The sequence below is a fragment of the Telmatherina bonti genome, assembly GCF_933228915.1.
Source record: "Telmatherina bonti genome assembly, chromosome: 3".
NCBI lineage: Eukaryota > Metazoa > Chordata > Actinopteri > Atheriniformes > Telmatherinidae > Telmatherina > Telmatherina bonti.
This window is the reverse complement of record NC_136621.1, coordinates 30,012,441-30,033,802: the sequence shown is the minus strand read 5'-3', so window position 1 is coordinate 30,033,802 and position 21,362 is coordinate 30,012,441. Positions and strand designations below refer to the sequence as shown.

The window sequence follows — 21,362 nt, the reverse complement described above, 5'->3', positions numbered from 1 at the left end:
CAGAATCAATAGCCGTGTCAATGTGGTTTTCTAATCTGGCACTTCATCCATAGTATGCTCACACATACTGAGAGTCATCAGCAACTTACAGCTATAGTCACTGGCCACCTTATTAGATACACTTGTTCAACAGCTAATCAGCTCACATTGCTGCAAATCAATCAATTTAGGCATGTAGACATGATCAAGATGACTTGCAGAATTTCTTAACCAAGTATTAGAATGAGGGAGAGAGGGGATTTACAGCAAGTGACTTTGAACATTGCATGGTTGTAGGTACCAGACAGGCTGATCTGAATATTTCAATTACTGCTGATCTACTGGGATTTTCCACACATGACCATCTCTAAGCTTTACAAAGAATGATCTGAAAAAGAGAAAATATCCTTTGAGTAGTAGAAGATGAAAACGTCTTGTTGATATCAGAGGAGAATGGACAGGCTTGTTCAAGAGGTAACAATAACTTAAATAACCACCTGTTTCAACCAAAGTATACAGAACAACATCCTTGAACACGCCAGACCTTGAAATAGATTAGCTACAGCAGTTGGAAACTACACTTGGTGTACCTTCTGTCAGCTAAGAACACCCCAGTCAACCTGAGCATTGTTGCTGCCCATGTCCATCTCTTTATGGTCATATTGTACCCATCTTCTGATGAGGACTTTTTTGCAGGATAATGCACACACAGACACAAAGCTATAATCATCTCAAGTTGGTTTGGGATGTGGTGGAACATGAGATTCTCATTATGGATGTGCAGTAGTTGTGTGATGTTATCATGTCAATATGAACTAAAAACTCTCTGGAATGTTTCCAATGACTTGTTGAATCTATGTCACGAGGAATTTCAATAGTTCTGAAGGTAAAAGGAGGTCCAACCTGGTACAAGCCGGATGGACCTTACAAAGGTACACCTTGTGAATGTGACCACACAGCTGAGTGTTCTTTGATTATTTAAATAACCAGTCTGAACATAGGTTCACTGTATCTAATTATGTGTATCAGATTCTATTGCTACGGGTCAGAAAGTATAGGCTATTATGAATTGGCTTTCATTATGTTTTTTTCCTGTCTGTAAAGCGTCTTGAGATGGCATTGCCGTGATTTGACACTATATAAATAAAGTTGAATTACCGGTAAATAGAAATGAAATTCAAGGAAGAGAGTGTTTTAACTAGTCAGATCCCAGATGTCTGAATGTCGACATGTCAGGCCCTCTACACATTGCTATGTCTGCAAAGGGGAATAAGCAGACACTTTGCAACTAAGCTTTAGTTCTTAAGTTCATCATGACCTTTTCAGAAAGCCCACAAAGCCACAATCAGAAATGAATATACGCTAGGACTATGAAATATATGAAAATCTAAGTCAGAGCATAAAATTTTCACAACAGTATCTTCATATTTCATATATCTTTATGCGTTTTTTTTTTTTTTTTTTTTTTCACACTCTGCTGTTATTGGCTTCTTTTGTTGGTTTGAGGTCAAACTTCACAATGGGAACTGTGGACTACATGTGCTGTAGTATTTTACCCCCAACTGCACTATCAATATGGGTTGAGGAATTTCATTTGGTCTGATTTCACTTTAATAACATGTTTACATGCAATTTAATAGTTTAATTTTAGTTGAACTCAAGTAAGGAAGTAAAACTTTAGTCATATGCACCTTTCAAGAAACTGAATCACAAAATGTTGTATAGCAAAAAATAAACACAAAAACACTAAAAGTAGAGAAGAACTCCTGAGAAAGCTCCGTCAGGTTTAGTTTTCTGCCACTTATAAGGTGGCTGTGGTCACATGACCTTGAGGGCCAGCTGAGGACAAACCAATGTAAACATTAATTAATGTACATGGGTGCTTACCCATTTAGAGTCTTAAGTGAGTACCAAGATCTTAAAATGAACTCTGGAGAGGATGGAAAGCCAATGGAGCTGGATGAGTAGCGACATGAGTGAACTTAAAGAGATTGGGTCATGAAGCCTGAAGAGTTCTGTAAGAGCTGCGGACGGTCCAGTGAAGCTTTGTTTAAGCGGGTGAATAAAGAATTACAATTACCAAACCTTGATGAAACAAATGCATGAACGACGATTTCTATTTCTGTTTGAGAAATAATAACACTTAGCTTAGCAATATTTCATAAATAATAAAAACAAAAACGAGCCTATAAGTGCACCGTCTGAGGTGCACTTATAGGAAACCAGAGTCAAAATTTGCCCCAAGATTCCTGATTCCTTTACAATTATTATTAATTCATTCATTCATTATCCAGACCACTTAGTCCGATTAAGGGTTGCGAGGAAGTTGGAGCCTATCCCAGCAGTCTTTGGACAAAAGTCAGGGTACACCCTGGATAGGTCGCCAGTCTATCACAGAAATATTTATATATATATATATATATATATATATATATATATATATATATATATATATATATATATATATATATATATATATATATATATATATATATATATATATATATATATAGATGCCACCAGTCAGGCCAGTCTTTATGTCACTTACAACCTTGTGAGGAGGGAGCTGGAGAAGCTCAGACTTGGGAAAGCAGCAGGACCTGGTGGCATCAGCCCCAGAGTGTTAAAGACCTGCTCAATACAGCTGGGTGGGGTTTTTCAGCACCTCTACAATCTAAGTCTGCACCTTCAGAAAGTTCCAGTGCCATAGAAGACATCCCTGTCCCCAAGAAAACTCATCCAGGGGAACTAAAGGACTAAAGGCCGGTAGCTCTGCCCTTTCATGTCATAAAAGTCATGGAGAAACTGAATCTGAGCCCCAGGCGGCTGCATCACAAGACCGTCTGCAGTTTGCACACTAACCTTTACTTGGAGTAGATGATGCAATCATTCATCTGCTGCAGAGAGCTTATTCCTCCCTGGATAGACCCAACACCAATGTACACATGATGTTCTTTAACTTCTCCAGTGGTTTCAACTCAACCAGTGAGACTGAGGGAGAAGTTAGAGAACATGCATGTGGTTGTATGGATCAGTGACTATCTGACAGGAAGGCTGTAGTTTGTGAGACTATAGAGCTGTGTGTCAGAGCATCCGACGAGCAACACCGGAGCACCCCAGGGAACTGTGCTATCTGACTTCAAGTACAGCACAGAGTTCTGTCATCTGCAGAAGTTTTCAGGTGACACAGTTATAGATGGTAGAGCTGAGAACACACAGGATGATGAGTACAGGGGACTTTTAGACTGCTTCTTGAAATGGTGTGAGGAGAATCGTCTGATGCTGAATGAGGAAAAAACAAAGGAGATGTTGGGGTACTTTGGCAGGGATTGACCACCACCAAATGCAGCGGTGGAAATTCTTGCATCATAGAAGTATCTGGGAGTTCATCTGGGTCACAGGCTGAAGTGGTCAACTAACACAGACGCTGTGTACAAGAAGGCTTTGAGTTGAGTCTCCTTCCTGTGAAGACTGAGGTCCTTTAAATGTCCTGTTGTCAAAAGTACAATCCTCTTACCCAGGTGTGCTGGAGAATGGGCATTAAAGCAAAGGATGCACACAGACTGATCGAATTAATCAGAAAAGCAGAGTCCCTCATCGGTACGAAGCTGGAGGAAGTGGTTAAGGATAGAATGCTGACAAAAATGCTGGCAACAACTCCCATCTTTGAGACACTGGACAGTCTGAAGAGCAGCTTCAGCAGCAGAGTCCTCCATCCCCTCTGCCTGAAGGAAAGATACAGGAGGTCATTCCTGCCTGCTGCTTGTCAGGCTCTACAACACTTCACCGCCCACCCTGGACAAATAGTACACTCTCAGCACTGAGCTGATTAAGTTAGCATCTTGTTCAGAATATACCACTACTATATATTTTCTTTTATGTAGACATATGCGCAATTATTATTATTTCTATTGCTCGTCTTTGCAAGGCTTGTTGCTCTTGTTGCTGCTACAACAATTTAATTTCTATCCGGGGATTAATAAAGTTTTGATCATTTAATTGTGCTTATTTACAGCTGTTGTGTGTCTTCTGTGGGGATGTTGCTAGTTTTTCTAACTGCGAGTTTTGCATGTCTTCACTCAGGGTGGGACATGTTTCATAACCCGTCCATGAGTCCTCTCGAGCCTCACTTCCAGCTCGGTTTCGCTTTGTACTTCTATTCATTCATAGGGTCGGGTGGGGTGGGGTGGATGCGGTGCCCACTCGTGTTTCCCACAGGCTGGACATGCCCATACAGACTGCTTGCTTCATGCTACCAGACCAACCAGAAAAAACCAGGACAAAGGAAGCGGAGTTTGGCAGGGATGGCGCGGATGTCGTAGGGAGGAAATGGTATGCGCCGCGGCGGCTCGGGTTGTTCTGTTCCTCCCTCTGTCCCGTGCCAGCTCTCATCTGTAGTTTTTCCACACAAACTACAGGGCGTTAAAGGCTGGAACTATTGTGCTCTGAAACCTACATTGTTGGACTCTTCTACCGAAATGCCCCAGCGACACAGCTGAAACGTTTATCGGCTGACGATGGCTTTGGCGCGGATGGTCGGTAAAGTTGGGCCGAGACTTTTGGCGAGTCTCCCGTCGTTACACTGCGGTTTCAGATCCACTCGCTGGGTTACTTCTCTCCACCAGGTAACTATTAAGTTGTGGGGGTTTTTTTAGACCAGCTTAGCAGCTCCACTCAGCTATATTTTCGGTTTTTGTCCAACACACCTCAGCCTTTTTAGTCGGTTTAATAGATGACATGTGCTGCTCAAACTTTGACTTAAAACAAACCAAACAAGTCAAGTTGTAGTTCAAAGTCAGAGTTGAACTAAAGCAAACTATTCATTTTTTACTCTTAGTCAAAAATCTGTAGGCTTTTTTTTTTTAGTAAGATCCAGACATTGCTATTAAGTATTGCTTGTTGTGTTCTTGTGTCTCTGAAATACAATTTTGTGAAGAACTTCTTCAGTTGCTCAACTAAGGAGGTTGTTTGGGCCTGTTTGTCTGCAGTAAAACCGCGAGTAATACCATAATGGAGCTTCAAAATACTTAGTGAATAACAGGCAAGTTTCTCCTTAACATAGTTTATAAATACTTTGCATCCTTCAGCTTGGACAGCAACACTTTTCCATGTCGCTTTATTCCATCCTTATCATAAGTGCAGGCCATTTTTATATGTCCCCAAGCATAATTTCCAGCCTTGTGTCAAAGAGTCACGGTAAATGACTTGCTCGGGGTCTCACTGAATGTAGAGAATATGGTGCAGGAGGGAAATGTGAAACCATCACAAGATCAACAAAAGGTTTGTGTGAACAGCCTTTACCAGTAGTTGCATTTTTAGATATTTTAACATTCAATGCACAAAGTTGCAGTGGTCAGCAAAGATGCAGAGATGGAGACAAGTGAGAGTGCAGAGAAAGCAGTGCTGCTTTTCCTCTAAGAAATGAGTCCTTAGAGTAAATGCTGACATACATTCTGTTAGATTGATGGAAGAGCTGTCATGACTCACTCCTGTGCAAGAATGACTAAGATTAGTTCTATTTTAAGGCTGAATCCTACAGCAAATTTGATCCCCTTTTCACATGGCATGCATGCTAACAATCTTGCTTTCCAGACAGAAATGTATTGGCCCGTGCTGCAGAGTTGGAAAGCTGTAAAAGTGTTGTCTTTGACTGCATCTCCAAAACATGTGGGTTTCCCACTGAAAGAGTAGTTTCAAAGCAGCTGCAGTATGTGTTATGTATAGATAGTTTACAAAACAGTCAGTACTGTTACAGTCAGGGTTCAGTAGCCATACAGCACTGTGTGGGTTTTTCATAACAGTCTGAGGTGTAGAAGGGACCTGATTTCATCTGATACAGCCAGAAGTGGGGGTTGTTGATTAGAAGATGGAAATATATGTTCAGTTGAATGATGACAGTCAGGCTTTGCTAACGTAGAACCTCACGAACCATGTAGGAACTAATCTTTTGCAGCTGGAGAACGTATACATCGAGTGATCAGTGACCTATGGAATAAGGAGTGCAGAATTGAGATATAATATCTTATGGGACGCAAGGGATATTGTGCTCATATTACAGCTATATTCTGTATTGCAAATTTTACCCCTCAATACTTGCAGCTTGCAGGAGATAGATTGCTATTTAGCTCTCTGTGTGTCAGTTTCTTCTAAAGATTTCTGAGACAGGCTTTTTTTTTTATAGAGAAATGGTAGAATATACAGAAGCAATGAATGGTACACACTTAACCATTAAATTTCATTTGTAAACACATACCTTTCACGAGTAGTATACATTGCTATCCAAATGATACTGCTGTAGTGGGTTATTTGTCATTGGCTGTATTAACTACTAACAAGAAACTCATTTGGAATTTTGATGGATAGTATTATTTGGAGTTTACCCCAGCAGTGAGGCTGCTGAACAGGATGTAGGTGAGCTGAATGTTATAGTATTATGTGCTGATTTAAGTCAAATGTAACATCTCTAGTTTGTGCTGTTTTTGCACCAAGTTTCCAAATGAAGGTGTCATGAGACAACTGTTGTGCACTTAATGTGTACTGCTGGTTCTTTTTTCCAACTCTTTTTTTTTTTCCCTCTCTCTTAAAACCACAAAACCTTTACAACATGAAAAGCAGAATTCCTCTGATCAACCCAATTTTGCATGTAGGCTTAGATCTCCAAACCTCTCTTCACATCATGCAACATTTTTGCACACCAAGTGTTTGATCTGACTGCACCAACATATTTGATAGTAGGTGAAAAACATTTGGAATATATTTTCTAAAACTTACTGAATAAAAAGTTGACTGTTGAAAAGCTTTTTCATGAATATTTGCAAAAAAAATTCAAGTCTATTACATGTGCTACTTGTCAGAGTGTGGGGCGATAGACTACATTTTTCCAGTAGTCACCTTGCAAAAGTGCAGGATTTTAGTCCCCTAATTCCTCTTGATGTCCATGTTCTGCATATTAAAATAGAAGCACTGTAGGTGATACGTTTTACTCAGAAAAGATACTCAGAAGATAATTGCACCTCATACACTTGCTGTCTGCTTGGACCCAGCTAAGTGTAGCAATATTTTACAATGACACTTGCAGTGTGCTGAAATGATAAGATCACTTTATGACAGTAAAGATAAATGTTCGCCATTTCGCACAACCTGGAAATCCAAAATTATCTGCACAGCTGAGACAAGAATTCTTTTGTCACCTAAGAGGTAGACATGTTTTTTTACTATCTTTACTAATCGTATCATCACACATGTTGTCATTGCACAGTGTAACATACTTGTGGCTGTGAGAGGTAGTGTTACTCTTATTGGGCAGCAGTCACAAAAAATACAGATGGTAGAAAAGAAATGGAATTACTAAGTATATATCACAAATACATTTTAAGTGTATGGAAGCAATTCTGTGCCATAATTCAAATTAAAATGGATTAACAAACATGCTTTTTTATTTTCAGACTATAGCTACATTTTTTTCACTCATAAATAGACTATTAATGTGCTGTGTCAGACTGTCTAAATCCACATGATAGAAGCGAATAAACTGTTTATGTGACTCCATTTACTTAGTTTTTTTTTAACACAATTCCTTAACCTATAACCTATCATGACATGGTAATAAACTAGGAATTTTCTTAATCCATCATATGTAAGAGCAATATAATGTATGACAACTAGTGTATTTTTTGCACAAAATAGAGATCCTACTTGTGAACTTTTTCCACCACAGTGCCATGTTTGTTGTTTTCTTCTCTGGGAAAATTAGCTCAACACATTGGATGATGTAATAAATAATCATGTGTGCTTCTTCTCATGATACAACCAAGTGAAGATGCATAGCTGAACTGTTTGTGATTCAGGGGAAATATTATTCAAGTTTGCAGAACAGGTTTGCCTAAGTGACTAGTTCCTGCAGAATATCTGAGCTTCTATAAACACGGCTGTTCTGAACCTCAGCAGATAGTATAAATTGCTGAATTGTTCTCTGCCTGTTTTGTTGTCTTTATATCAGCACTCTGCTCCTTCTCTTCAGTGGTATCCTGCTTACAGATGTGAAGCTCACTTCTTTATTTGAGAAATGCAGAAATTTGCGTTGAGTGATAACTGTAAGAGAAGATACGAGAAACACTTTCCTTTTTTAGAACTGCCTGACTAGAAGCCATTTTCACTTTCCAAGTTTACCTCAGATAAATCAGATTAAACTGTTTTGCTCTTTCTATGTTTTATCATCTTTGGTGTATTGTTTATTTGTGTTAGATGTTACACAACCTTGTGTCAGTACAGAAACCCATCCTGCAGCTACTTCCTTTCCACCTCTACACTTTTTCCATATTTTTCTAACTGAATCGGATCATTAACTGGATAAAAGAAGATAAATGATCGAATGTAAATTACTTGCACGGTTGGTTTGCTGGCTGTTCTCAATCAAATAGACAACCTTGAGTAATTCATTTACTTCTCCTGGCAGCCTTTGTTTTCCACCACTGCCTTCAGCTTATTCTGTATATGACTTTCAGCCTGTTTCTGCGTCAGTCATGCCTGTAGCATGCTGTCATTTATTGTCGTATAGCCACGCATGCTAGTTCATATAAGTCTCTCTTCCTTTGAGTAATGTTACAAAGCCTGTGGTGAGAGTGGGAGTGTATTCCTTTAGGACGGTCTTGGTGCAACAGACCATAGCTTTTTGTGTGACAGGATTCATAATGGCCTGACCTGCTTATTGAAAGCCTGCAGGGAAAATGAGGCTGCTTGTCACCGAGATCGTTGCTCAAGCAGGAAGTCATGGCCTGCCTGTGGAGGAAGATTGCAGTTTTGTCACCGCATTGCAAAACATTTCCATACACGTCTTTGTCTTCTCTTCTTTCCCCACCGGGAAGGCATTAATAAGAAATTTCTGGCTGAAGGGGTAAATATACCCTTAGCTTAGCGTTATTTACAAGAGCAGCTGGAGAGAATTATTAGATAATGAGGGGCAGATGTACAGAATTGATCACTGCAGCTCCAAGTTAAATGCATAAATGTGTGCTCTCCTAATATAGTGATGGGAAACGCTTCGGTTTGTCATTGTGTACGGTGGTCCATGGGTGTGACTGTTCCTTTGCATGGGAATGATCTCAAATAAACTTTGGCTTATGAATAATGTGGAAACGATGGATTTCCTGATTTACTGCACAAAGCCTTTATTCACTGTCCAAACACCAGGATACTGGGTTAACATTTTCAAATTTCATTCTGTCTCAGTTCTGGTTGTGACGACAATGCAACTCAAAGTAGGGTTGGGCGATTAATCCATTTGATCGATTAATTCGAATTTGCTGTTTATGAAGATTTATTTTTATGAAAATCTGAATTTTTTTTTTTTTTTTTGCCCCGCCATCGCCTTTTTGGGCTTCTGTACCTTATATATAGTGACGTCAGCACACTCCCGCTGGTTTCCCGCAGAAACACAGAAACACAACTTGGCAGCTAGCAACAAACAACAAGTGCCCCCTCTGCGTTTCCATTATATTTTGTTGCTAAATAAAAACGATATTTGTATGTTTCAACTAACAACAATTGTGATTTGCGGGTATTTTTCATGGAAATCTTTAGCCATTAGCATCATGTTTCGTAAAATCTCGTTTCTCTCGTGAGATTTTACAAACATTGCGGTTAATGCAAAGTGGGCACGTAGCGTTATTTTAGGGTTTTCTACTTGCTGCGGAGAATTAGCTTTGGAATTTCTAAGCTCACTTTCTTTTCTAAACGCTGAAATTCACTGTTTATTCCACACCGCGCCATCTTTACCGGGAATTAACTGGTCATGACCCCCCACGTTACGATCTCCCATGTCACGTCTGGGGACACGTAAACATAAAAAAAGTGTTTTTGAGATCGTAAAAACTTTTATAGTAGCGGGTTTTTTTGGTGATATTTAGTTTTTGCGCAGTTCTAGGTGTCATGGAAACGCAGGGTTTTCAGTGTGCGAGGGGGGATTGTCACATCCCACAGGGGTCTGAAGCCAGATGCAGCTGACAGACGTGTCTTTCTTACCAAAAATGTGTATTAAACAAAAAACAGCAAGAATGTAATAATACATGTATGTTAGAAATATAGCTTTAATTAACATTCATGGAATTTTTTAAAAATAGTATTTTGTATCAAAGCGGTCAATTTTCTCTAAACACATGTTAGGTGTAAAGAAACCTTAATTTTTATTATCTCAATCTGGGAAATTGTTTTGGTTATTTAATGTCAAAATACTCTAAAAGGAATCACTATTTTTCTTCCAATAGGAGGCACTTTTATTTAATACTTATTAGATTTTTTAATTTTAGAATAAAGTTAGACAAGTGAGGTCTATTCTTAAATGTATGATCAAAAGTTTAAAAACTATCTCACAGTGGAAAGCACAAAGTGCAAACATGTTTGTTATCACATTTACAGTGGCAGTGCCTGCTATCTCTTTTTACAATCTTGTTTAACAGCTTGTTTAATTGCACTTTTAATTCAGGTAAACTCCTAGGCTGACTGCAAGAATAATTTTAGACATTTGTAATTTATTTATTTTTCTTCTTTACAGTAAGGGGGAAAAAAATCAATTAAAATCGTGAAATCGGATTCGGTTAAAAAAATTGGAGATTTTATTTTTTGGCCATATCGTCCAGCCCTAACTCAAAGTACATTTGTTCTTCTAACGTGTCTGGTTTTGAGGTGTGTAATATATTTTTCTTATTCTGCACATTTGGGATGTAATGAGTTAGATAATATTTTATGCACATACAGATAAATGTGTGAATTGGGATGAATAAAATATCAAATATATGATATCTACTACACATTAGTTGCATGAATAAGGGAGAACTATGAGCTAATCTTGAGGGGAAATGGACAACTATTTATTCCCTAAAATCTGAAGGTGTACTAGGGCAGAAACCTCTTACATTGGCTTTTTTCTTAACACACTGTAAAAACCAGTAAATTAATTTTCTAGATACAGTATAACCACTCCAAGAGTCTGCACTGTTTCCAGTTGATGCTTATCTATGGTGACTGTCCCGTTTTTATTAGGTACATTTTTCTCCTGTGGGATTGGAACTGCTTTTTCCTTCAGGACTACCTTAATTCTTTGTAACTTAGATCCAATGAAGTGTTAGAAATATTCATCAGAGATTTGGGTCCATATTCATATGATGACATCATACAATTTCTGCTTTTCATCTGCGCATCAATGATTAGAATCTACCATTCCAACACATCCCAAAACTGCGCCATTAGATTTATATCTGGTCACTGTGGAGGCCACTGGAGTACAGTGAACTCATTGTCATTTTCAAGAAACCAGTTTGACATGATTTGAGCTTTGTGACATGGTGCTGAAAATAACCAGTAGATGGGTACACTGTGGTCATGAAGGGACAGACATGTTCAGCAATAATACTTACTGTGTATGGGCTGTAGTATTTAATCCATGCTCATTTGGAACTAGGGAGCCTTACGTTTCTTGGGACCCAATTTTATTTAAACCAAGACCATTAAGATTAGACCAGTCTGCACTATTGATACAAGGCAGCATGAATCCATGTTGGTGAGACCAGATTCTGACGACTATATCTCAATTACATGTTTGAAATCTAGACACATCTGACCAGGCAACTTTTTTTTGGTCATCTATTGTCCAACTTTTGCTTTACGCTGCATGATGGCGTTGTGGTTAGCACTGCAATCTCACAGCAAGAAGGTTGCTGGTTCGGGCCTAAACTGCAGGGGGAGGTGTGTGTGATTGAATAGTGGCCTTTCTTTGTAGAGTTAACATGTTAGCATGCAGGTACTCTGGCTTCTTCCGATCCACAACACATAAATGTTAGGGTAATTGTTAGGGGTGGGAAAATCGAATCGAAAAATCGAAAATGGGGATTTTTTTGTTTCACAATTTTAAAATCGATTTTTTTTTTTGTTGAAAAATCTTTTTTTTTTCAATGAAATAAAATTAATTACTATAGATTTTTTGTCATTTTTATTGGTTTTATTGATCTTTTTACTTGTCTTCTTGGGCATTCTAGCAGCAGCATGATGGTCTGGCTACTGTGTTGTTTTTTCCTAATTGAAATCAAGAAAAATTACTCGCAAAAAAAGGTTTTATACATTTTTTTTGTTGTTTTAATCGACGAAAATCCGCAATATCAAATAATTTTGAGAATCGCAATTTAAATTGAATCGGCACCCAGAAAATTGGAATCAAATCGGTACAAAAGCATATCGTCACAGCCCTAGTAGTTGTTATGGTTAATTTATCACTTCTCACATGTAAGTCGCTTTGGATAAAGACATCTGCCAAATGATTGTAGAATAGAATATAAACTTGGATCTTTTGGTGACGATGACGTGTTTCACATCTTGTATTTGTGCTTTCATGCCTTGTTTACACTGATGTTGATTCTTGTCTTATTTCTTGTTCTTTTTCTTTCTTTTCCTCACTTCCTCTAAAGATGTTATCTTGCATTGCTTTGATGAATTAAACACGGTACAGGTTCAAAACGACCAGTGTCATGATATTCAGTTGCTGGCATTATGCAAAGTGCAGAAAGCGAAACTTAAAGGTAAAGTGATATAGTTTACTGGGGGAAAAGATGTTAAGTATGGTTTCTCAGCTGCAGAGTGCTTCAGTTCTGCCACCAAAATGAAAAAAAGTCCATATTTTTTTTTAGGTCAGAAAGTAGCATAGTGCTACTTTGATTGACAGGAGTGCCATCTTATTGTGGTCTTCTATGTGTGTAGTCCATCTGCTTCAAGGTTGGACCTGCTGTTCAGAGATGGTAGTCTGCATACTTTATTTGTAATGAGTGAATTTTTGAGTTGCTTTTGCTTTTCCATTGTCTAAAACCAGTCAACCAATTCTTCTCTGACACAAGGCATGTTTGTCCATAGAACTGCTGCTCACTGCTTATTTTCTCTTTCTCAGATTATTCTCGGTAAACCCGAGAGATTATTGTGTGTAGGGCTACAACTAACGATTATTTTAAAAGTCGGCCAATCTGTAAATAATTTTTTTGATTAGTCTATTAGTCACGATTATTTCTGTCATGCCCACCATCTGTGCTTCCAGTTGACGCAGCTCTTCTTACAGACTCCAGTGTATTTTACCCCACTCTCTTCATTTGTATCATATGAATATCACCCTGATTCCCAGACAGTCACAACATATGGTCCTTTAGTAAGTTAAAAGAATGACTCCAGAACCATATTAAGTTTAAGCTTAACAGCTTACTACTTATTTATTTTGAAACATTCAAACTTAGCTATAGTGTCATATCCAAGCTATACAGAATAGGAAAACAAAATAAATAAAATATTTTAACATTTTAAATTTTGTAGAATTGCATTGAAATGATTATTTACATCTTGAAAAAGCCTGTTTTGTAAGGTAAACAAGGGCCAGAATCCTTTTAAAAAAAAAATTCCTGAATCCTAACGGTGATCCGGATCACCACCAAAATTAAATCACTTCTTCCTTCTCACATTTCCAACAACTCCTGAAAATTTCATGATAATCTATCCTTAACTTTTTGAGTTATCTTGAACACAAACAAACAGATAAACACCGGTAAAAACATAAGCTCTTTGGCAGAGGTAACAACAGCACATCACTACTCGGTAATGCTAACTTTGCCATCCCAGAATGCTGGAAACCATGACTCCCAGGGTGCTTTTGTTTCAGATGTTCATGCATGACTGTCGTGCTGCCGTGGTATGCCAACTCTGCCTGGCAGACTACACATTTCACCTGTTTGAACCTTTGTTTTGCGTGAAATATCCCCGAACTTTGGAAATAGGTTGCACCGCCGTCAGTTTGTTCTTCGTTGGTTAAACAAAGACGCTGCACAATATGACAATACTGCCCCCAGCACTACCTGTGGTGCTTTGCATCATTTGCTTGGTGTTTAGAGTTCTTATACTGTCTGAAAAGCCGTGGTTGGTAAATAGCGTTAAGTTGCCTGACACAGTGTTTTATTAGCTAAGCCGTTACAGGCGTTTATAACGCGACACATCAACAATGAAATTTTGCGTCGATGAATTTTCATTGTCGACTTTGTCCACAAATGGTTGCAGCCTTAGTTATGTGTGACAAAAACAGTAAAGTCATCAGCCAGCTGTCTTAATCATGTCTACATGCCTAAATGCTTTGCATTATTGTCATGTGATTGGCCAATGAGCTATGTTTTCAAAGAAGCAATTATGTTATACCTAATGAATTGACAGGTGAGTGTATGATTATGTTAGCAGCACCAGATTTTGTTTTCAAATGATTTACTGTGTTTGAATGAATGGAAACAAAATACAATTATTGCCCCCAGATGATGAAACTGATGCTTGTGAATCTTTAACTTTTTCTATGTAACTTACCAGGGTTACTTTTTTTCAGGAAATATCTTATCAACTACTACATGACTATCTCAGTTTAGATGTTATTCTTTGGTGCAGATATTCATGTTCCCAACGTGAGCGTTGAGATAAACTGCTCATTTTCCTGAATGTATGTTTATTTTTTCCTCACATGCCTTGCAGAGTTTTTTTTTTTTTTTTTTTTGGTGGGCTTGTTTGCACCAGTTAAAACAACTTCCTACTTCCTTCCAACTTCCAGCTTATTGTGTTTATAGAGTCTTATTATTCTTGTTCTGTTCTGCCAAAATCCCGTAGCTGCCACATGTTGGTAAGAATACTAAAAGGGTCACAATGCAGTGTGTTTTAGAAAGTAATCATAGATAACCAAGAGCATAACATTGGAAAAGAAATACTATCATTTATCACACGGCTCTCAAGGTGCAGAATGTGTCACAGTGGTCGCGTTATGTTGATTTAGTATAAGACTGGTAATGTGTCGCCAGACTGTGTGATCGGGAGGCATTCAGTTATGGAATTGACTGCAGGGATCTTAGATGCACACAATCTAATTCAGTGAAGAGAAAAGGAGTTTGAATTTATCCTTAATGCCCAGTGTTGTGGGGTTTTTTTTTCATTTGTTTTGTTTTTTCTTTTATATTAACAGGAAGGCAGTTTGTTGGGAACACAGCTTAACTCGATCTTCTGTTAAACTATTTTAGACACAAGCTGTTTGCCAATAAGCGTAGTGGTCCAAGTAATTTATTTCCAAGCACCTGCTGTACAGTATGTGTCAGCAGCCTGTACCTGTCCAACTCAGTAAAACAAAAGGCTTTGGCTGCTGCTGTATGAGTGGAATATAAACATGGTTTGTGGTTCTTTTAACACACTGGTAATGTATTTGCTGTCTGAGGAATCCATCAGGTCTCAGGGTCAGCATGGATTCTGCAAAAAGCATTTCTACATGGTGATAAGTAAAGTGGCACATTTTTGCAACTGTAATAGTTTTTGTAACATATCCAGCCACTGCTTAGTTTTTTTTACTTTCAAGGTTTTGGATCTCAGTGTACGCTTAGTTTTAATTTAACAAAATAAGGATTTTTTTCTTTTTTTAGTTTGGGATATCTTATGGACAGCCTCTATCTTGCAGATATTTGTTGTTTCCCTTTTGCAACGCATCTGATTGACTGAATGGGTCACGGTGAAAATGCTGAGACGCTGTTGGATCCATTTGATTTGACTCAGGTGTGTTGGAGCAGGAAAACAACAAAAACCTGCATGATGGCAGCCCATGAAGATTGGAATTTGACACGCCTGGTCAAGAATATGCAATTTTACAGTCTAAATCTGATGCATTGCGGAGGATTTTAGTCACGCCAGAGAGGCTACAGCATACCATCGTTATCCAACTGCGTAACAGTTTAACAAACTATAATGTATGCTATAAAGCAGAACTGCTTTGTTAACTATATGCTCCTTTTCTATTTAACTTTCCCATCAGCTGATGCTGCTGAATCAGTGGTGTGATTACATCTGTTTGGGTAACAGTGATGTTGTCAAAGCTTGATTTCATGTTTGATTCTCTCCACAGAGCTGCTGTGCTAAAACATAGATTGTAAAGCTATGTGAGGTCTTTAAACTAACATTAACATCTGGACCAAGCTAAATACTCAAGTTGTCTCTTTATGACTACTTTATCAGGTTCCGGTGATGAACTCATTTCATAATAATTCGTTGTGTGTGAATTAGCTTGGTTTATGACCCCCGGTTCTTTTTCTTCTGGTTCCAGTGGAGTTGTCTCTGTATTTCAGGCTACTGCTGAGATAAAAGTCTTGCTAATGCAACTCTTAGAGTCCCATCTCATAGCCAGTGAAGTGGAAGTGGCAACACATCTGGCCTCTGGTCTATGGCTTTGCTTTAAGCCTTGTTTGAGTTCTTCGCCCATGAAATGGCAAAGACAGTTCCCATAGTCCTCTTTAATGTGATATTGATTGAACAAACTCTCAGCACAGAAGACAAATCGTCTCACCTATGTCCCTGGTTGTCAGTTGGACGAAAATGGTTTTTAACTTCATCATCATACTCGTCTCTGACTTTTAGATTAGCAAGATATCATGTGGAAGGATCTGTTCTACGTCTTAAAATTAGCATGAGTTTGTAGGTATTGTTTTATTATTGCTTTGGAAGTTGAAGGAGATAATAATTGGCGCTTACTTAGTTTGATAGTTCAAAACACAAAAGCTCACTACCCAAAGTGGCATCATGTTTTGGACTTCATGCAAACATAGAAAGACATGCTTGCTGGAAAGCTTTATCGGTGAATCCTAACGCACACAGTCTTCATGACCAAAAGGTAAAAACAAAACAGGATTAAAATTCTAACAAAGCAGCCAAGAATAAGCAGGGGACATGAAAATACTCAAATACCCAAATTTTCCTATTAATTATGTTTATCATCAGCCATGTAGAACTGATCTGACGTCTTTTCAGTTTAATTTCTCATTCATGGAGATATTTGTGAGTCATTAGTTAAAATGCAGCTACCTGATATCACAATATAAAGGAACTGATTGAAATCAAACAAATCTGCATTACAAGTTGGACTGGTTTGATACAGTTGATGAAAGGAATAGAAAAGGTGAAAAAAAACAAACACTGTTATGAGTGTTAAAGCACATTTAGAGAGAAGTAAAAGCCCAGGAAACTTGGCTGAAGCAGTTTGTAGACAGCTATAAAGTCACCCATTCAGGATAACAAGTTCACGCTCTGCTGTGTGCTGACAGAACAATTTACAAAGGGAGGGACTTGTGGGAACACCATCAACAAACTGTAAGGCTCACTGCTTTCATGTTTTTTCTCTCTCCAGGTTCAACACAGAAAGTTTCCACTTAGAAATTGCCAAGCTCTTTTCTACAGTTCACTTACTCCCTCCAGTGGTAAAGTTATGTTACTACATTCATTTGATTCTGATTTGTATCATGTATTCTGCTCAAAAAATAAAGGGAACACTAAAGTAACACATTTTATATCCGAATGAATGAAATATTTTTATTAGATACTTTATTCTTTCTATAGCTGAATGTGCCGACAACAAAAGCATACAAAAATGATCAATGAAAATCAAATGTATCAACCTATGGAGATCTGGATTTGGAGTTATACTCGAAATTAAAATGAAAAAACACACTACAGGCTGATCAAATTTTGATGTAATGTCCTTTAAACAAGTCAAAATGAGGCTCAGTAGTGTGTGTGGCCTCCGCGTGCCTGTTTGACCTCCCTACAACACCTGGGCATGCTCCTGATGAGGCGGCAGATGTTCTCCTGAGGGATCTCCTCCCAGACCTGGACTAAAGGTCCAGGTTTGGGAGGACCTACAACTCCTGGACAGTTTACGGTGCAACTTGGCGTGGGTGGATGGAGCAAGACATGATGTCCCAGATGTATTCAATTGGATTTAGGTCTGGGAAACGGGCAGACATTGCATTGATGGGCCATCCTGGATGAGCTGCACTACATGAGCCACTTGTGTGGATTGTAGACTCCGTCTCATGCTACTACTAGAGTGGAAGCACCGCCAGCATTCAAAAGTGACCAAAAAATCAGCCAGAAAGCATCGGAACTAAGTGGTCTGTGGTCACCACCTGCAGAACCACTCATTTATTGGGTGTGTCTTGCCAATTGCCTATAATTTCCACCCGTTGTCTGTTCCATTTGCACAACAGCACGTGAAATTGATTGTCAATCAGTGTTGCATCCTCAGTAGACAGTTCCATTTCACAGAGGAGTGGTTGACTTGGAGTTACATTGTTATGTTTAAGTGTTCCCTTTATTTTTTTTGAGCAGTGTACATCATACATCTCTCACGTTTGTAACATTAAATTCTTTTTTCTTTTCAATGCAAAATTCTGAAAGTAGATTTCTCTTCACTGTTGCAGATGCATCTTTGAAGTACAAATATGGCCGTCTGGTTCTGGAGGTACCACTGCCATCCAGAAATGAGAACTGTCAGTTCTTCCTCAAGCCCATGTTGATGAGTGTGGGAGACCTGATCACTGTTCTGCAGAGGGAGGATCCAGGAGCCACCTTTTCTGTTTTCTCCAAACGTATGACAATACAAACAGCAGCTATGCGACACCTGGTCTGGGACATGCTTGAGGCTTTGGCAGTCAGGTTTAGCCGGTTGATCTTAGATAATGAGCAACACAGAGCAGCTCTGCAAGATGCCTTATGGTTACCACCTAATCAACCATTTAGTTACTTTTTACAACAACTGCAAACGCTTTGAAGGTTTTAAAAGTGTGTTATGCTTTTCAAATTCTTTTCTTCTCTGCACTTGGCTTAAATTTACTTGGATTCACCAGTAGCTGTGCCTACTCTTTTTCCATTAAGATTAGTGGTTTTCAAACCCTTGAAATGAAGCAATGTCAGCTGGATGGTCTCTCAGAGTTATGGCCCTGATGTTATATTTAGTTTTTCTGTTTAGTCCAGGGCAGTTTAGTCCTATGTGGACCGCAGTCCTGCCAGGTTTTCAATGTTTCCCTGCTCCTGCACAACTGACGCAAATTAAACTGATCTATATCATTGTATGAAGCTCTGCACAATAACTCATTCGTTTAAGTCAGGTGTGTTGGAGCAGGAAAACATTAAAAACCTGCAGGATCGCAGCCCTCGTGGGACTGAATTGAGTAACCCTGATCTATACCAATAGGGAAACAATTGCATTTTTTTGTCTTGTTGTCTTGACGTGGTTTTTTCTTGAGTCTGCAGACAAGTTTGGAAAAAGCCAGGAATCTGATGTTACAACAAATAATTTGCTTAGGTGCTGCAGAGTCCTTGTTCCGGCTTCAGGTAGTGGCTCACGGCTACCAGAATCAATCTTTGTGCTACAGAACTAGATCTGTGACCAAACTGCTGGTGATTAAGTGATGTGGTGGTTAATGTGGGCTTCAGGCTTTGCTGCAGAATGAGTGTAAAGGAATATAAAGCTCTTTTGTTTGGCTATTTGTATTGGATCAGAGGTTTAGATGTCAAAACTTAACTAACGATGCAAGCTTTAAAAACAAGTAAGGGGTGCCTAAAAGAATAATGTCTTGCTTTCTTTTTTTTATTGTAGTTGACATCCATCTTAAAGCCATTAACTTGAGTTGAGTGTTGTTCTGCTGTAAGATGTTTATCATGTAGTTTGATTTAAAGATTTTTACTTAAATTGCACTGGTTGTGTTTGAGGGTTTGCAATGCTGAAATGCATTAAGCGGTTTAGAAAAGATTGCGTTTTACTATATGTCTTTGTACACCTGTGTGTTTACTTTATTTGGGCTTGGAAATACAATTACATTTCTGAACTGGATGCTTCCTCTGCCAGACGGAGAACGTGTTGCTAACACCACGCTTCTAGACACCCTGGTGGACAAGGACTTCCAGATCGTCATCAATAATGAAGTTTACAACGTTGCTCCTCCTGAAAATGGTATGACGCATTAGTCAGCTTTAACGTCCAGCTGAAAAACTGGATTTATTACCTGTCCAGTTACGAATCCTTTCATGTTTTATTTCACCCTGTCATCTTTATCCACCTTGCTGTCCCGTCTGTTGCAGTGTGTACTTCCAGTGAGCATGCCAGAGACCTGGAAGACATGAAACATGTAGTGCATCTGCTACACACAGCCCTCCACCTGCCTGAGCACCACTTGCTGAAAGAGAGACAGCTGTTGGAGAAAATGGACAACCTTAAACAACAACTGTCACCTATGGAAACGGTATATAAATCTTGAATGTGTATACCATCAGACTTCTTGTTAGCTCTTGTGATACCACTTCATTCTCTGGAGAATGAAAGTGGTGGATGAAGAACTGGTTCATTTGTTTCATCATCTTTCAGATGAAGGTGCAGCTGTCCCGAACAGCCGAGTTCCATACTTCTAGGACTCTCTGGACCGGCATGGCCCTGCTATCTGTGCAGGCTGGCGCTCTGGGCTGGCTCACCTGGTGGGTCTATTCATGGGACGTCATGGAGCCCATCACCTACTTCATTACCTATGCGACCAGCATGGGAGTTTTCGCCTATTATGTCCTTACCAAACAGGTAAGACTCAAATACATGACTTCAGCTTTATTATCTATATTCAAATAGTAGAAAATCCATTATTAAAAGACCATTTCAACATTTTGGCCTTCAGCATTGTTGACATGATTCATGTGAATGGATGCTAACCACCGTTTGTACAGATGAACAATATTTAATTATTAAATTAGATGTAGGACTCTACAGTAGATGTACAAATAAGAATGGAATGAACAGATTACACAGTGGCATCAATTTTCTTGTCTCTATAAAGCAAATGAGGAAAATTCCCAGAATGTCTGTTACCAAAAGCAGCTGCACAGAGTCACCAGTCATCATCCCGTTTTCTTTTTTTAAGCTTCTGTCACTCTTCTATTCCACAGGATTATTTGTATCCAGATGCAAAAGACAGACAGTTCCTGCATTACTTTTATAAAGGGGCCCGCAAGAAGAAATTCAATGTGGAAAAGTACAATGAACTGAAGGATGAACTGGCGCAGGTTTGCTGGCATTGAGCAACCCTCATTTTATGTTTATGTGATCCATTTTATTATTTTTAGATCCTCTTTAATAAAATGTTATTTTCTGCTTGTCAGGTGGAGGAGGATTTGAGACGTTTGCGAAATCCAACTCAACTTCAACTACCGCTAGAACAAATCCAGCCAAAGCCATAAACGATGCCAAGCTGGGATGAATGCTTCATTTTGATATCGACACCTTTTATTATGAGACTCCATCACATTGTGTTCTTTACAAACTTAATGATGCCAAATTGTATCCTTGAGAAATATACAAACACAGACGACTGAAAAAGGACGTTTGGTTATTTGTCTTAAAGCCTGTTATAGAAATCTTATTTGCTCATTGTTACTGGTAAGCTCATAAGTTGGTTATGATGGTGACTTGTAAAGAATTTCAGGACAAAATAAATAAGGTTCACTCTTTCGCATAAAGAAATGTTCTTTTGTTTTTA

General features: G+C 38.7%; 1 protein-coding gene across 1 annotated transcript; it reads left to right on the top strand.

Annotated features, from left to right (window-relative positions):
* Window positions 1-4,168: 4,168 nt before the first annotated feature.
* Window positions 4,169-21,314, top strand: LOC306774447 (calcium uniporter protein, mitochondrial-like). Its single transcript, XM_079264479.1, has 8 exons — window positions 4,169-4,604; window positions 17,192-17,261; window positions 18,264-18,431; window positions 19,691-19,795; window positions 19,924-20,084; window positions 20,207-20,410; window positions 20,773-20,889; window positions 20,986-21,314. The coding sequence occupies exons 1-8, from the start codon at window positions 4,497-4,499 to the stop codon at window positions 21,061-21,063; spliced, it is 1,011 nt and encodes a 336-aa protein (XP_079120605.1). The 5' UTR covers window positions 4,169-4,496; the 3' UTR covers window positions 21,064-21,314.
* The last annotated feature ends 48 nt before the right edge of the window (window positions 21,315-21,362 follow it).

Excerpts from the sequence above, each read along its gene's own strand:
- LOC306774447 (XM_079264479.1), top strand. The coding sequence starts at position 4,497 with ATGGCTTTGGCGCGGATGGTCGGTAAAGTTGGGCCGAGACTTTTGGCG. Across the intron at positions 4,605-17,191 it reads GGGTTACTTCTCTCCACCAG|GTTCAACACAGAAAGTTTCC; the intron begins GTAACTATTAAG and ends TTCTCTCTCCAG. Across the intron at positions 20,085-20,206 it reads AACTGTCACCTATGGAAACG|ATGAAGGTGCAGCTGTCCCG; the intron begins GTATATAAATCT and ends ATCATCTTTCAG.